The sequence below is a fragment of the Castor canadensis genome, chromosome 4 (genome assembly GCF_047511655.1).
Source record: "Castor canadensis chromosome 4, mCasCan1.hap1v2, whole genome shotgun sequence".
In the NCBI taxonomy this organism is placed as follows: Eukaryota; Metazoa; Chordata; class Mammalia; order Rodentia; family Castoridae; genus Castor; species Castor canadensis.
In genome coordinates, this window is record NC_133389.1 from 124,382,040 (window position 1) to 124,399,546 (window position 17,507).

Consider the following 17,507-nt stretch of genomic DNA (forward strand, 5'->3'; position numbering starts at 1 on the left):
ACTGGGCTGAAGGAAGAAGAAAGAACTTCCCTCCCACTTCTCACCCAGCCTGTGGTCTAAGAAGTTCTGTAATGTCTCTGGACTTAAATTTCCTCATCTATAAAACAGAGGACTTCAAGTGATAATTAAATGAATATTCATAGAATAAACACACCACACAATTTCCATGAGACTTTTTTCCTATCTCTATAATATGATAACTATTTCTGCTTGTCATGTTGATAGAAAGATTGAGAGACACTGACATAGACAGAAACAGCTCTTTCACTCCCCCACCACCATTGGCCAGAATAGTCCACTGTAAGCAGTCTTGAGCAGCTCTGTTACCAGTTGGCTGAGGGTTCTTTTGCTCTATTCAGATGGAACTCCAGAATAGGCAAAAGGTGCAGCTCTCTTAGTGTCAACAACTCCAAACTTAGGATGTCAGGATCCCTTTGCTCTTAATATTATACCTCTGCTGTAAGCGCCACTGGACCACACCCAGAAGCTGGGATTACAGCCCCAAGCTAAGGGTCTCAGGACCCTCAGCCCTTGGTGTTACAGCACTGCCACAGCTGAAGCTAAGGAACTCTCAAGGGCGCTCTGGAATTCTTCCAATAGGGCCTGCAGCTCCTCCAGTCTTGGCTCTTCATCACACTTCACCTCTCACTTTTTAGCCCTTCCACATTTCTTTCTAGTCTCAGCTCTTCACAGTCTCTGTTTCTGGCACCTCTCTAGAAGTCTTAAACTGCCTTCTAGCTGCTGCTCGGTGTACCTGGAACTAGCAGTCCTGGGAGTTGTTGGCTGTTCATGTTATAGCCCTTCTACTGTGAAAATGACCACAAGTAGGTAATAAAACATGAGGATGAGGCTTGGGGCGGGGGGGAGAGTGGAAGGAGGGCTACTTATATAACCAGTCACCATGTGAGTCTCCATTAGGCTAACACAAACTTTCTGCTTAGTCAGGCAGTCTGCACAGGCTACTGGGCCTGCCTGCCCCAGCCAGATTGAGGATTTCAGGGGTCATCCAGAGTAACTTGCTGTGGAGTCATCTGAGTGTCATCCAAAGCTGTCATGGCCAAAGTGAAGCCTCCAGATGTCATTACAGGGTGTCTGGAGAGTCCCAGACTGAAGTAAAAGCTCCCAAAGCAGAAGCCATACCTTCAGAAGCAGCTATAATGTTATAGTGGTTCCACAAGTGGACTGAAGTCTCTTAGGGCATCTGCGGCTGGTCTGAAGTCTCCTCCGGGCATTCTTGGCGGGATCACAGCCTCCCTGAGCAGCCTTGAGATGTATAAAGCAGTTGGGGCTGTCATAATAACAACCTGAGGAATCTCGGCAGCTGCTTGGCTGACACCTCTGATGACCTTCCTGAAAATGGTGGAGCTGAAGTCATGGGGGGTTGCCACTCCCCCCATAGGTATCCAGAAGTGGCAGTAATATCATTCACAGTCCTGATGGACTTGGGAACTATGGAGACAGCAGTAGTGGTTCCATCTCTGCTCCATCGGGGTAGTCACATAACTGCTCTCCTTGCAGTTGCTTTCTGCTGGAGGGGTAAGGGTCTCAGAGGCCCTGATAAAGCAGTTGCTTCTGCCCACAACCTCTACAATACTGGACTTTTAAAACTGAAAAAAACATTAAGGAGTGCTTACAATAAAGAGCAAACATGAAAATAATGCTTTCCTCAAAGAACTTTATCTAACAATCTTAGCCCTTAGCCAAATACCCTTAGAAAGGGTTGGGTCCTCCTGACGTGTCTCAACCCATGCCAGGACTTTTCCCCAGTCCCACCTTGGTCCCCCTTAACCTTCTTGGTAGAAGGGAGTATATTCATCTGGTATTGCCATAATATCGATGTAATAACATATCACCTGAAAACTCATGGGTTTGCAGGTCGGCTCCATTCCAGTATCCAAAGCAAATTCCATGGCCAAACCCAACATGAAGTGGGGGCGGCAGAGAGGAGTATACTGTCCTATTATAGGGAGAGGCTGGGGATGTAGTTCAGTGGTAGAGGACTTTGCCTAGCATGCCCAAGGCCCTGAGTTTTTTGTCCAGCACAGAAAAAAATTAAGATCTGATCTAGAAAGAGGAGTTTCAAGTCTCCCCATGCTGATACTTGTCTGTGACTTATCCCTGGCTATAATATTGAGACAATATGCCTGTAACTCCAGAAAGAAGATAATGATTCTAAGTTAATTCTCATATTCTGGGGCTGCTGGAGATTTCAGGTTCCATGGAGCTAAAGGACACCTGGCTCAATCATAGTCAAAGAAAACAAGGCTTAGGTCTCCCAAATGACAGTGAGACACAAAGGATTAGCTCCTGACTGTATTGCAAAAACTCATGGTACTGATTCATATACATTCCAGGGAATTCTTTCATATAAGTTCTTCACAGAAAAGAGACTGGACTGGAGCAGCTGTGGTGAATCCCATGAAGGTTCTAGTTTTTCTCTCCTGAGAATCTGACCAAGATTTGGGAAGAAACTTGATCTGAGCTAGAAGTTTAAGTTCCCAGATTCTCCAGTATCAACTCAACCCTCCAGAACCTTCTCACAGACAATAATCCCAGACCCCCAAATCTGAAACTGGAGACCAAATGCCTGCTATTTGAAAGAGCTGAAGAAAGAGTTTAAAGAAATGGATAAAATATTACTATCTCTAGTCTGCCATCCAGTACTCTTATTAACTCACTAAAACAATTATACCTTGGAAATCCCCTTTCTCACATCCCATCCTTTTTGGAAAGGACTGATTTTCCCTTAGTTTTTGTTAATAAGAAAGCAGAAAACACAGGCGCATCTTTAAGACTCCCTCTCAGAAATGCAATCCAGATCTGGCTTTGCAGTGAAACAGTTTCTAGCCTAATATCGAAGTGTTCTATTCTTAAGGCCACCATCCAGATGCAACTGCGTAGAAGAGAAATGGAGGCCTTCCTCTTTTGCCAAAGGGACAGACAACCTGGGTGTTTCAGGTCACATCTTGAGTACCTCTCAGCATTTAAGTAGACCTTGCTTTGTGAAAAATGGCAGGAATGACTGTGAAATGAAAACAGTCTGCTTGCTTCCTTAAAGAAAGGCTCGGTTTGGGGCCCTTGTTTAATCTCAGAAATTGTAATCTATCGCCACCTTGTGGTCGTTGTGCTTGTATTTGGAATAACAAGAATTGGGGCGTTTTGAGATTTGTGAAAGATTCGCCCAAATACAAATCCCCCAGTCGTCCTTGATTGATTCTTTTTTGCTAGAAGGTTCACAGCCTCTGAACATCAAAGGGGAAGGGGCATTTGACAATTATCTGAATCCAGCTCTCTTCGGTACAAGAAGTGATTGTTTCCGGAGTCCTCTCCAGCGTTCTGGCAAGAATTCTGCCTCCTTCACCCCCCTTTAACCCTTCCCTGCCTGCCAGCAGCGACCGTTAGGTGCTCTGTGGGGAGAAGGGTGTGAAGGTAACTGCTGTCCTCCGTTGAAAGTCCAGACTGATTGGGGAGCTATCTTTAGCGTGCACAAGCACAGCACGTGGATCTGAACTCTGACTTAAGAAAAGCCGAATGTAAGGTTAAACGACGCTCCCTCCCCAGGCTTCGCCTCGGGAGACAGACGTTTAAGCGGTAAGCACTGCGTATTTTTTTCCTCTTTTGCTCATAAATTAGATACTTAAAATAGACCTTCCAGAGCCAGCCGGGATGAACCAACACGTGGCTCTAAATTACCTTGTCTGGAAGTTAAAAATGCTAAGTGCGTCAAAAAAAAAATGACGTTTCTTATCTACTTACCTTGTCACACAATATTTTACTCAGAAAAATTTTTTTTAATTTTAAAAAATAAATAAACCTCTATCTGGAGGCATGGCTCAAGCTGTAGCGCGTCTGCCCAGCAAGCGCAAAGCCCTAAATTCAAACACCAGTACCGCCAAAAATCTCCCCGGAACCGGGTTGGGGCACCCTTTATACGCCCTACGCTCCTCCCACCCATCCACTTTTTTCTTTCTCGGAAAGCCTTGGCCCCAAATGCGTTTGGAATCTCTAAACCTCCCAGCAAAGGGCATTGTGGGCGAAGGACTGTGTTCCCAAGTCCCAGCCACGACCTAAGGTAATGTTGTCCTTGGCAGACAGGGCAAAGTAGCCGGGCCGCAGGCTCCCCAACGCCCCGGAGAGAGACCGGAAGGACAGCAGCATATTCGCCCACTTCTTTGCCTGTAGGCGTTGCTTTGCCATTTCTTCAAAGCGCTAAACCTTAGATGTAATGCAAACGAAACAGCTGGGCGGACACCACTCCCTTCCGAGCCACCCCTCACCACCGGTTCGAGTCCTTGGAGAGGATATCTTTTTTCCACCCCCATTATCCTAAGCATCCTCCCCTGAAAGTATTAAGATAAAAAGAGTGAAAACCACAGGTAAAAATGTAAGGTTCCAAATATTGGTTCTGAAAAGCCAAGTGACAACCAGCTATCCTCAGTCCAAATTCTTACGAGGAGAGGAGGGGGGTGGGCAAAACACACCATCTCCCAACGAGGCAAAATAAACAGCAATTACTGTCAAGAGGGAGGAAGGTGGGGGCGAGCCCAGAAGGCTGGCCCTATACCAGTGGTGATGCAGACCAAAAGCAGGCGAGTGGGGCCACGCGGTGACTGTCCTTGGTGCTGAAATCTGTGTCCTGCCTCAAAACTGATGTACTGGACCTGGGTGGATATCCAGGCCTTTGATTCCTTACCATCCCTGCTAAGCCCAAGAGGCTGAGTTGGGATGGGAGATAACTGGAAATTAAATCAAAGTCATGAGTTCCCACGTCTACTTCTCGCCCTGGCTCACTGGAATGTCAACTCTATGAGTGCAACGGTAATGCAATCTAAAGCAGAGACAGCAGTGGCTGGAACACAGTTGGTCATTAATAAATATCCATTTAATTAATTACTAATATTTAAACATCTTAAAATTAAGGACAAACAGGAGCCTTCATTCCTTCCCTCCCCACCATAAAGGAGAAAAAGAAAGGTATCCTCAAAGCTGTTCCATGCTTGTAGAAGATTCTTTTTATCCAACTAGAATTTTCTTGGCTGAAGCCTTAGGGGTGAGACTTTTGGGTTCTGCAGTCAAAGAAGGAAGTGGTTAGAAATTTCTCAATCTAGTGCCACAGGTGAAGTAAATGCATCTTTGCAAAAGAGAGTCTTGGGTCCTGAGTGAAGGTCGTGGAGACGCAGGGCGAGTGGGCATCTAGGTGCGACTGTGGATATCTAGGGACACCGAGATTTGTTGTCTCCTCACTCCTGTCTCTTTGCGGGTGAGTCTTGAATGATTAACCACTGGCACCCAGCTCCTTGATTGGTAGGACATTCTCTTTTTAGGGAAGGCCAGAGGGAGGGGGCGGGGATGAAATCCAAGTTCATCTCTGTAAACCGCGCATTTCAAGCAGTTTGGAGAAGCTATCGAATGCGCCATTTGGAGGGACATTTCCTATGCGAAACAGGCACTCCCATATACACCATGCGAAACCCAGAGCCCCGGCACCTGGAGCTACGGTCACGGTGCACCCCGCCGTTCAGGATGCTTTTGTGTCCTTACAAAGTGTCCGGGTGTTTATTGTAAGGTAGACAGAAGGCGACAGTATTTGCTTTAGTATCCAAAGCAACGCTGTTATTTAAAGCTTCACTGTACCTCCCTCTTGGTGAGCGGACTCTATCTTCCCAGGGCGGGATCTTCCATCTCCCTTACGGAATTTTCAATGATTTATAAGATTTTTTGGTGTTTTCACTGTGTCGTGTGAAAATTGGTAAGATATTCACAAGGGACAAGCTTCGTATAAAGCAGCGAGGGCCCCAGACGTGAGCATAAATAAACCCCTGCCTGCTGCATCGCAGCTGAAAGAAAAAAAAAAATCACTGTGAAAACGAGTAAAGCGAGTACATGGTGTCACCCAAACACGCACAAAGATCAACTTTGTTTTTCCCCAAAGAAAAAGGAAACAGAGGAAAGAAGAGAGCACAAACTAGAGAAGAGAGTGGCTGAGGGAAGGCATAAAAAAGAGGCAAGCGAGTTAGAGAGCCGGGCCAAGCAGCTCCAGGTGTTGGCTACGGCGCGCAGAAACCCCCGGAGCACAGCGACTCTTGGTCTCTGGGCGCTTGGCGCCCTCTGGTGGGAATTGTTCCGCCAACCCCCTTTTCATGATGAGGGACTTTACCCAAGGCAGCAGTTCATTAATGTGCTTAAATATTGCAATGGGAGCATGTAATCGAAAAGGAGTGAGGGGAGTGGGCCAGGGGAATGAGGTCCGGCACACTCCTCCCAGGCCACCTCCGTGCTAGGGTTCCCCAAGCGTGTAGAGCGGCGGCACTCGTGCGTGTTATTAACCTTCAAACATGATCAATCAGGACTTCTTTTCCCATCATCAGGGTAGGGCATACAGAATGGGAAATGGGGACCATTTTTCTCTGGTGACACAGGTAGCTATGCCAAGATGAGGTAATTTGGGGATGCCTCGATCTGGATGAGGAAAGTGGAATGAGAAGGCAGTCTGGTCCCTGGACTGAGTGGTCCCCCCCCTCTGCCGCCTGTGCCTTTACAGCAATTCTGGCTCTAAAGGGAGGCAGTGAAGGCACCACCCAGAGCAATTTCGCCCAAGGAAGCGCTGCAGGGTCGTAGATCTGGGGAAATCATTGGGAAAGAGATTGAGGTAATGCCACTACTCTAGTAGTATCCCTAAGATATGGGAGAGGGAAGAGAAGGAGGGAAGAAAGAAGAACCGCTCAGCGAGGCAGATGCTTCGTAGGAATTGTCTTTTCCCTCCTCTCACCGACACCCTGACTATTTCAAAAAATAGACCGTGCTGAGTACGTTCTGGATTACTCATAGGACCTTCCTCCCCTCCCCTGGGCGCAAAACCGTGAGCTGGATTTATAATCGCCCTATAAAGCTCCAGAGGCGGCCAGGCACCTGCAAAGGAGCCCCGCCGCTCAGCGGACAAGCTGCCCCCGCGAGCAGCGGCCTCGTGATTCCCCCGCGGAGCGGGTCCCCGCCTCCCCACTCCGCCCCCGCCTCCCCCGAAGCCTAGCAGCAGCCTCTCCGGATCTCTCTCTCCTCCTCCAGGCTCTCTCGTGCCGGACAGGGATAGCGCAAGCTAGGAAGCAGCTAGAGGTGACGCCGGGCATTTACGCCTGTGGCAGAGCCTAGCCAGAGTAGAGCGGATCGCTGAACGCTACGCAGAGGAGCAGCGGGAGTGTCAAGCTCGCAGTCGCCGAGCCGAGGTGGGTAAACGCTCGACCGCCGGGACTTCCAGCACCCAGGCTCGCTGTTCAACCAGGTCCTCTCCACCCACGGCTTCTGCTCACCCTCTACCCCAGCGCCTGCCGCCCACTTCCGGAGCCGAGCGTTTCCCGCCAGCCCCAGTCCAAGCTCTCCGAGGGTACCATGCGCAGGGACCCCTGCGCTCTGCACCCTGCCCCTCCTAGTCCGCCGTTTCCTGTCCCGAGGACGCACAGAGGCTGGGGTTCGCCTTGAAGTGAGGCTAGAGCGATTTTCCCTTGTGCTTCCAGGCTTCCAGCGCCAGGCTCCAAAAGGCGCCTGGGTAGCAGCAGCCGAAGGTGCGATAACCTGTTACTTCCCCAAAGGCGGTGTTCCACGGCCGTCCGCGTGGCATTGAGAGTACGCGCTGGGCTAGGTGTGGGGCGGAATAGGGGAAGCGCAGGCCGTGACTGCTGGGCTATTCTCTGCGGGGTCTTAGATCCAGCCAGATTTGCCCTCACTCACTCGGTCACCAGAGCCTGTGGACGCCATCGCTCCAGCGCCAAGCAGGGGCGCCGCGCACGAATCTTTGTCCGCCGCCTTTTGCGCTTTGGGCGCAAGTTCGTCTCCACAGTGACGTTCTCCTTTCTAACCTCCCCCGCCCTGTCCGGTTTTGTACCGCGAAGTCGGGGTGGGGGGTATAGGGCTAGGTAGAGGAGAAACACCGAAACTGGGACGCAGCCTCGCCTAGGCTTGAGATGGCTTAAAACCGAGTGGGACAAGAGGCAAACGAGTGAGATTCTGACCCCTGCTTTCTGGATGTCTGGAATGCAAGGTGACTCTCTAGTTCTTACTGGGGTCAAGTCTGGGAAAAATGAAAAGATACAAATCTTTCTTTCAGCTCACCTTGTCTCACCAGAGTGCCCGGTTCCCGGAGCAGTTAGCCTCCTTCTTTCCAGGGAATTAGCCAGACACAACAACAGAACCAGACGCCAAGCCAGACGTGCCCGCCCCGCGCGCCCTCCCCCCGCCTGCCCGCACGCCGGCTGCTGGGAACCCAATAGGGCTTGTCGTGGCTTGGCTGGAAAATCGCGCACTGAGTGCTTCCTTGTGCTCCTAGCCCAATCCCCTGCATACCCCCCCGCGTCCTGTACTGGCCTTGGGCCCCCCCTTGTCTCAGAGCTTCACTCATGTAGTCCCGCTGCACCTCCAGACTGGGGAGCAGCCTAGGGTTACGTTGCCTGAGCTTGCTCGCACGTCTCCCCGCTCCCCCCGCCCCCACACTAACCGTGCACCCCGACCCAGCCAGCTCGCTGCCCTCCTTCTCCCTTCTCCTTTCCGCAACGACACTTCAAGGGGAGCTTCAGCGCCTGGCCGCTTAGTCGCCTCCGGTGCGCAGGACTTCGGAAGCCCTCCCCGCACAGCTCCCGCTTCTCTTTGCAGCCTGTTCCTGCCCCCGACCCGCCGAAGACTCCAAACAGTAGAGACCCCCGGACAACTGAGGTGATGGCTTCTTCGACTCCTTCTTCGTCCGCAACCTCCTCGAACGCTGGAGCAGATCCCAATACCACCAATCTGCGCCCCACAAGTAGGTCCTGTCCCAGTTTCCTATCGAATGGACTGCGGGGAAGATGGGGGCGCTGGGACGTCTGGAAACTGCGCTGTCAGAAAGGGAAACCTGAGCGCACAGATGATGGAGGCTGGGAAACAAATGGGGCCCTAACCCAGGTTTCTGCTAGAGGTCATTTGACTGTCAGGGACGTCAGGTTACTCCCAGGGCACCAAAGAGCGAGGAGCATGCCGGGGCTGAGCGGCGGTGATCGTTGGGGGCTGAGCGGTAGGGTAGGGGCGCTCGCCGAGAGCACTGTTTTTGTTGTGTTGTGGTGGTTTCTTTGCCGAGTGGGACACAGGGGTCAGAGTAAGGGCTGATGTGGGGAGCCGGGAGTCCCAGCAGGAATAGAATTTTCTGTCTCTGGCTTTCGTTGAGCTAAGATCTGACATCCTCCTCCCTTTTTCCCCCTGCGCTGTGCTCAAAGTCTATAATCAGCGGAAATTTCGACGTTAATAGCAGCTTTTTGAAAACTCAGGGTACCTAATTGCTCCAAATTTGCCTCGAGCTATTGACGGGTGAGAGCGAAGCCAGGGGCGGGAAAGGTGCACAAAACTGTTTCAGACTGAGCCTCGACATTTCATACAATTAATTACATCTCAGAGACCAAAAGGGCGGGAGGGGGGATCGGGAATCACCTTGAGTGGCAAGAGGAACTAGGAGGAGGCAAAAAGGTTTGTCAGGGCGAGAGGAGAAATCACTCCTCCTTTCTCCCCAGCAAGAGAACTGTCAGCAGGTGACAAGCCAGAGAGAGACCAGATAAAGGGGGTTGGGGAATTTATGCTACTCCATCCGCTCCTCTACCATTTGCAGAATCTGTCTTTAATTCGGACTGACGTTATACCTCTAGGTAGAGGCCTGGGGATGAAGGATTTGTTTTTCCCTTTTCCATCTTGGGGTGAAGTGTCTCCTCCGCCCACCCCACCCATCTATCAGCTCGAGACAGTAAAGCCTCAGAATTTCTCTTCAGGAGAAACTTGAGGAGGACAGTGTGGTTAGAAGGAGGGCTTGTTCTGAGTTTTTAGGGCACTTTCTATAAGCTTGAGAACATAATTGCCCTCATCAGCGCAAGTGGGAGGTATTATTCGGGAAAGCCTCTTCTCCAATCCTTTAGCTTTAGCTGCCGGGCCGGCAGGCGGCCTTTCTAAGTCCCTGGGCCACATTCCAGATCCTTTTGCAGCTCCCTTTTCCCGCCACCCAGGTGAGCTACAATTACCCACCAACAAAGAAGGACTCGGACAGCTGCCAGTCCAGGTGGCACGTGAGCCAGGCTCCGACGGTAGAGGCGGAGAGAGCAGGCCGGGAGGAACTCGAGGCCTGCGTGCCTTTTGTCTATTGCTTTGGCCTTGATAGATTTCTTTTCCAACCTCATCTCCCCACCGCCACCATTTTATTTAGGGGTGTGCGTCTTTCCTGTTTGCCTGCGGTGTTGGGCAACAGTTGCACTCACCCACCAGCATCCCCATCTTTCAACTCTAGATGCCCCATCTTCCCGGCTGACCGCGGTGGTGTGCAAATGCCTAGTCCACACTTAGCCTATCGCGCCTGGAAGCCACCAAGGTGGAGACAAGAGACCCGAGGACTACACACACGCGCGCGCGCGCGCGCACACACACACACACACACAGAAGAGCAAGCAGCCCTGTCCCAGGGATACCGGTCCTCAACAGTCCAGCTGCGGTGTCAGCGCCCCAGGCTGAGCGCGCACAAACAATGCTCTGTCCATTTTCACCCTCCCCTGCAGACACACCCTTGCCCAGCCTGCTGATTCCACTTCTTTGCCCTTTCAAGGTCTCCTGGAGGTGTCCTTGCAGCGCCTGTACAACCTGACTCTCCTCCCTCTCGCTCTAGCAACCCCTGGGTCCTGCTCAGAGTCCTCCTTGCGCTCGAAGACTAGGTCTTCCTTGAACTCTGCTACATCAAAGGGGCTCTCACGCTCCTCCCTCTCTTTTCCTTTCTTTCGCCAGAACCCTCAATTCTGAAAGGCCAGTGCAATGTGTGTGATTGGGTGAACTCCAATCACCCGCTGAGTGACATTGGAAAACCCGCTTAACTTCTCTGAGCCGAAATGTTTTTGTCAAAGGAGCCTTAGATCTACTCTCCTCCTGCGTGTTTCGTAGGGTTGTTTCGTGGATTAGATGAGGTGTTGTTTAAAATGAAATCACATTACCGGGTGGAAATAGCTCTTCGCGCACCAGGTATTATTATTAGGGTTTTGCTTTCGTACGGATTTCCTGTCAGTGGAACTCCATCTGTGACACGCTGTCTTGCCGACGTCAGGCCGTTTCTTCTCCCGCTGGGGCTCTGTTGTGCCTGGGGTTTAATGGATGTCACTCTGCTTATCACAGTCAACACTCGCGCGCGGCTGGAGGCGCGGGACGGAGCGGGGTGGGGTGGGGGGTGGGAGTGACTGGAGGCGCCTTGCTTTGAGGGATTGGAAGAGGATTTCATGCTGGGCTCATCACAGTAGCCTGCACGCAGGAGTCAGGCACAGGGCCGCTCTAGGTGCTCCTTACTGAAAATTAACCCCTAAGGCAGGCAGACCCAGAGGAGTTTGAGGAGGCCTAGAAAGATGGAAAATACGGCCGCCCCGCGGTCTGAGATTCAGACCCAGAGGAAAGGTGCCTGATTCCACCCGCCTTCGCCTGCTCCACGCCGACACGTCCAAGGGAAGGGTTAATGAGGGGCAGGTTGAGAAGAGGGGGCTGGTTTTTAAGGACAGGAGGCACGCCATTGTCTTCCCAACTCCCCAGTCTGACTGAAGAGCAGCCATGCGAGCCCGATCATCTAGTCAAATACTGTTTTTCACCCAATTAATTCCTGAACTCTTCCGCGACCCCATTTCATGCCAGTTTATTTTAAGCTGCCACTCGGCTGGAGACCCGCCAAGAAATTATGAGACGTTTCAGTCCCAGATGCCTCTGTGTTCCCTTTCTGTGCTGCTGTGGTCGCCCTTCGAGTCTGCGGGCGAGTCAGGGGACCCGGCCTGGGTGCGTGCTGGGCATCTCAGGCGTGGAGGGCTGGCCCTTTGCGCGTGGGTCAGCCTCCGCCCCCCCCCCAGAGCGGGCCCGGCGGGGTGCTGGGAGCCCCGTCTTTTAGAACCCCCGCTCTGTCTCTGAAGTCAGGAGCGGGAAGGACGGTGATGAGGGCCTGGCTGGGCCTGTGGGCCCACAAATCTGGCTCCTTACTCCTCTCAGAAAAGTTTCTAATGGGGAGAAATGAAGACCACTTCCCTTGTGCCTGCGGAAACCTTTACCCTCTTCCCAGTTTCTCGCCCTCTGGGTCCGTGCCTTCCTAATCACACCTTTTCTTGCTGTCTCTCTTCCTAGCATATGACACTTGGTGCGGCGTGGCCCATGGATGTACCAGAAAACTGGGGCTGAAGATCTGCGGTAAGTGAAAGGACCCGCTGGGGACAGAGGGCGGGGCGCGCGGGCCTTGTGGGTTTGGGAGAGCGGGCCGCACACGGAGGGAGATCCTGGTTCTTGGGTTTGGTTTTCCAAATGTTATCACAGCAAGGACGTTCCCTTCGAGGCCTTGTCTCTCCTCCGCGCTCCCCTGACCAGACAGGGTGGGGGTACAGGAAGCGGCTTTTTCCATTAGAGTCTTTGCTCCCCATGACCTCCCAGAAAGAACGCCCGGCGCCCAGTGAGCGCGCGGAAGCGGGGACACAGCGCCCCCACGCGGCAGCCCCGCTCGCCTAACGCACCGCTGGGGCCGCAAGTACCCGTGCGCTCAGCCCGCGGGGCTCAAAGGTCGCGTAGAAAATGCCAACTGACCTAGCTTTCTTGAAGTGCAGGGCAAAGGCGCAGTATCTATCTAAGGCGGTGGCTAACATGCCCCCTTCCGCTTCATGATCGCCCACCCTCACCCTCGACCGTTGCCCCAAGCCTGGGTGTCTTGAAAGTGGCTTCCCCAGCTCGAGATGTCATAATGGATTCAGATGTCGTTCCTCGGGGCCTTGAAGGCTAAGGGAAAGGACTTCTTGCAGTCCTTGGTGGCCTGCCTTGGGGAAGTGCGTGTAGCACAGGGCAGAGGATTTGCCGGGCGTTATCTCTGAAAGCAAGGAACGAAAAGGACAAGGGACAGTTGGCCACAGGGGATGGAAGGACAGGGTTTATCTGGCACGATTTGCCAGCGGGGAAGGAAAATAGATCCGAGAGCGGGAGAGGAAAAAACTGCTCTCGGGAGACGCGAGGGTCTGAAATGAAAACGCCCAAGGGATGTAATTTTTTTTTTTAAGGGAAAAAGGGAGATTTGTTCGAAGGGACACAGTTGAGTGGCTCCGGCTGAACAATGAGGACTTGCTTTCCTTGCTACATTTCACCGTCTAAAATTCTCTAGCCTTATCGGGCCAGAAAATACGGATGTCCTCGGGCAGGAGGAGGAGAGGCGGGGGAAGATTAACGAGGGGCTTATTAAAGAGCCATCCGTCAGCTGCTGCGCGCGGAGATAGCGGTCGAGCAGGCGCGGGGCTCCGGGAGCAGGTCGCCTAGCGGGTGCTCTCGGGCCGGATGCTCCTAGCCTCCCCCGGCCCGGGGCCAAGGGCAGTGACACGCGCCCCGTCCTGCCTGCATTTCTGGAGCTGTCCCCCGATTCTGGCACTTGGCATTTATGGCGAGAAAGGGTTGCTCAACTCCTAGACTTAGCTAGCCATTTTCCAAGAAAAGCCCGCGGAGCGGCCTGGGGTGGGAGGGTCTGGCCCACTCCCCAGGCTGGTGGGCGAAGCCAGAATGGCGTCTCTGCACTGGGGCAGCCGGCAGCCCGGAGCTTTGTTCTATTAATAACCCCTTCCCACTCCCACCCAGCCGCCATTCCCGGCTTAATGGCCCATTTCCCGAGCCAGGTCCCTTTGGCGGCCGCGGCGCTCGCCTTCTGCAGCCATCATTGTCTCGAGCCGGGCAAGCAGAACTGAGCGAGTTTGGGCATCCTCCGAGGCCGAGGACTACTGAGTAGGGACAGGCTCTGAGTGACTGCTGCCTGCCCTACTGTCATTTGCCTTCGCAGGAGGGGGACGTGCAGGGACAACCCTCATCCACCCCATCCTGCCTCCTGCTATTGCCCTCTGCTGCTCCTGCTACAGGACCCCTGGGTCCCCAGAAAGAATAGTCTAAGTGCCCCTTCTGGGGACATACCTGAGGTCCTGAAAGGGTAAAGACTTAGGGACATGTTGCCTGCCCCAGCTCAGGGAGTGCAGGGGCAAGACAGAGTTAAGGTTTGCTGGGTCTTGGGGGGGGGGCCCTAAATTGTCATCAACTTTCTGTCCTCCTTTGCCAGCCAGTGCCAGAAGGGAGAGCCCATGGGCATTTGGGGGGGTTACCATCCTTAGAGTATGAAGTTACAACCTGAGTGACAGAAAAGGAGAAGAGGACAGAGTGGCCTGATCAGGGAAAATTACCTTCTACTAAAATCCTGTGCCTTTGGGGCCACAAATTAGAAAGTCTCCCATTAGGTTTGATTGTAAAAGAAAACAAAACACCATGAGGATTCATTTTCCATACTTTGCGCCAACTCTGGCTTTCCATTTTAATCCAGTGAAGCAGAGTACACTCTTTAGTTTGGCCTTGAATCCACAGCGCCCTCCCCAGCACACTCTCTTCATCCCAGACCATCACATACCAGAAGGCTGCTTTCTTGACACCATCTAGGTTGGTTTGACCTTTCACCTTAAGACAGCAGAAAGACTAATGGTCCTCTTTACACCTTCAAATCCATTGCTGTGGGTGACCCCTGCTCATAGCATCTTCAGCACTTTGCCAAGATTCAACCCTCACCCACTGTCCTACCCTCCCTCCCCTTGGACGGAGGAATGAAACTGCAAGGAGGTCCTTAGTGCCACTGATGGTGTCCTTAGTTTGGAGGGAGCACCCCTGGGAAAGTAACCAGACAGAAGAAATCCAGGATTTTGCCAAGAGCTGGAGAGTGGCTGCAGGCATGGTGGCGTGACCTACATAGAATGGGTCCCAAGGAGCCCTGGGCTCTGCTAACTCCCCAGTGTTTCCATCAGCATCTATGCAGAGGTCCCAAACGTGCTACCAGTTACAGCCCCAGAGCCATTTTATTCAGTCCACATCATGTGTGTGTGTGTGTGTGTGTGTGTGTGTGTGTGTGTGTGTTGTGCCAACTTTTAAAAATAGAGAATACCTTAGTATTCTGTATACAGTATTTTATACTTCTGGTTTCTTCTGAAAAAAAAAAGAGTAGATTTGTCAGGGTGCTGTTAGCTAGAGCCTGAGCTCTCTGGTTCCACACAGCTCACTGGTCTCCCCCCTTGTCTTTGAGTTGGGGAGCAGGAGTAAAGAATGGGTAGAAGGACACCCCCACCCCAGCCACCACAAGGTGGAGTCCTGGCTGGCCAGCTATGACCAAACACAACTGCAGTTTTGCTTTCCTCATCTTCCCTCTTTATCCTCAGAATGTCGAGCTCTGTGACCAGTTACCCACAGGATGGTACTAGGTCCTCGCAACTGGGGTACAGAGCAGGGAAGAGTACAGTTTCAGGGACCCTTGCTCCCAGAACCCCTTTCTAGCAAGGGCCATTGTCAAAGCACCCACCTTAACATTATCCTCCACCTCACTGTCATCATCCTTGAAGCTTTGGAAAAAGAGGAAATTCTTTCCAAGGCTTCCCTGAACAAAGAGAGGTCTGGACCATTTGTTTTCTTTAAAGATCCCAATATTTAAAAAAAACAGCAGCTTCCTAAACAAAGTGAAATAAATGACAATCTACCTTAAAAGCTTACATTAGCATATTAATGGTTTTTAACTCAAATTATTATGTCAGTTCATAAGATGTTCATAAGATGATCACAGAATCTAGAGAAAATTGTGATTCTTAGTGCATCAGAGGAAGTGCGGTCCAGGAATACCATGCAGGTGTATAGTTTTGTCATTGTCAACTCTTGACCCCATCAGGACATCTCTGGGTGAGCCTGTGTATAAACTTTCACAGACAATATCCAAAGCCTAAACTCAGTCCTTCCTCCCTGTAGCTGGTTTCTAAAGGTGTTCAAGGTGAGAGACTTCAGACTTTTCCAGGAGTGGGTCAGAACTCAGCACACAGGCCGGAGACAGTTGGGCAGCATCTCACACCCCAATGGACCACATAGATTTGGTCTCTCCAGCCTGGCAAATTCCATAACCACTATTCTGGGACAAGAGGAACAGCATCGGGGTTTGGGAATCAGATGATCCTACATCCCTCTGGCAAAGGAGCACTAGCACCTGATTCTAGACACGGGGGATTTGGAGAAGAAAGTAGAAAAGAGGGAAAGGATACAACTCCCATCTTTATACCCATTTATAGTGTACCTCCCTCCTTCTGGTATCCTTTGGGGCTTTAGTGATAAGTTTAAAAGGTGCTGGGAATAGTGAAGTGCCTGGTGTTTCTGCCTTGCTTTTCTTCCCTCCAAAAACAGCCCCTGGCTACTGTGTGTGGGAGGATTCTAATCACCACAGCCTTTTCCCTGCATTCCTCTGCCATCCATCACCATTGAATTGCCGTCCAGGGAAGCAGAGCTGAATTCCCAGATTAACTTGCTTTTCTTTGTACCTCCTGGGACTTCCCTCTAAGCCTGTCTTGTGACAGCTGTGATTCCCCTAGGATCTTAATGTCTATAAAGACAGGTTTGGGGTCACCAAGAAGCTTTGCATTTTCTTCCTCTTTTCAGTGTGCTTCCTTTAGGGCTAGACTGAGGCTGCCTTGGAGCAGGAGACACTAAGGAAAAAGCAGGGTGGCAGGCCAGAAGCCCAGAGGGGATGGAGATGCTCCTCCAAGTTGACATATTCTCCAGCCCTTTGACTCAACCCTGCTTCCCTGTTTCTGTGGATATTGTTTGCACTTCTCACCTCCAGTGGAGAGATTTCTCCTCCCTGTGGGGGGACGAGATGAGGTGAGGTGCTGTGGATCTCATCCTGAGCTGAGGATTTGTCAATGGAGTGTTCTTGGCTGACTTCTATCTTCGTTACAACAGTGGTCACCATTTATCAGACTGTGAGCTCCTAAGGGAAGGGGATCTCACTTATTTTCATCTGTCCCCATCCTAAATGCATAACAAACTGCTTTTCTACAACAGGTGCTCAATAAGGACTTACAGAATGAAATGCCAAGAACCATAAGATTTAAGTCTTTTTGTCTTTTTATCCAATAGCTTTGTTGTGGCTGAGGGGAGCAAAGAGGTGATACAGGAAAAGTTGTATTGTGGGTTTGGGTCAGAAAAATCATTATCATGTTCAACCTGTGAGGGTCACATAGTGTCAGAGGACAGCATCTTTCCTAATCCCCAGGCCCTCACCATCCTCCCTCTGCCATCCTCACTCTCCTCTCTTCCCCCTCCTCCTTCTGCTGTCCTCACCCTCCTCCCTTCATCCTCCTCCTTTCACTGTCTTCCCTCTGCTGTCCTCATCCTTCTCCCTTCACCCTCCTCCCCCTGCTGTTCTCACCCTCCTCCCTCTGCCATCCTCACCCCTCCTCCTCCTTCTGCTGTCCTTTCCTCTCCTCCTTAGGTTGCACAGCCCATAAACCTACTGTTGGCAGCATCCTCTATGATTGGCTCCCATCCTTCCAAACCTGATCCTGGGGCTGATTACTGGAGTGGAAGCTGTCCAGTTGACTTAATTCTGAGTTCACCGTCACGTTCAGCGAGGAGAATGGGCCTCACTTACTATTTTTCTCTTTTGCATGACTGGGTCTGTGTCACTG

The 17,507-nt window shown here is 51.6% G+C and overlaps 1 protein-coding gene across 4 annotated transcripts in view; it reads left to right on the forward strand.

Moving 5' to 3' along the window:
• The first annotated feature begins 3,447 nt into the window (after positions 1-3,447).
• The window catches only part of Gad1 (glutamate decarboxylase 1), a 41,856-nt gene continuing 27,796 nt past the window's right edge, over positions 3,448-17,507 (forward strand). The window contains exons 1-4 of one of the 4 annotated variants that reach the window (XM_074071075.1): positions 3,448-3,591; positions 7,063-7,220; positions 8,641-8,785; positions 12,136-12,198. In XM_074071075.1, the coding sequence (XP_073927176.1) occupies positions 8,704-8,785; positions 12,136-12,198 (145 nt within the window). In that variant the 5' untranslated portion in view covers positions 3,448-3,591; positions 7,063-7,220; positions 8,641-8,703. Of the gene's footprint in view, positions 3,592-6,916; positions 7,221-7,899; positions 8,033-8,640; positions 8,786-12,135; positions 12,207-17,507 lie in introns of those variants that run through there. The other 3 variants (XM_074071078.1, XM_020179886.2, XM_074071076.1) reach the window with 3 other exon arrangements.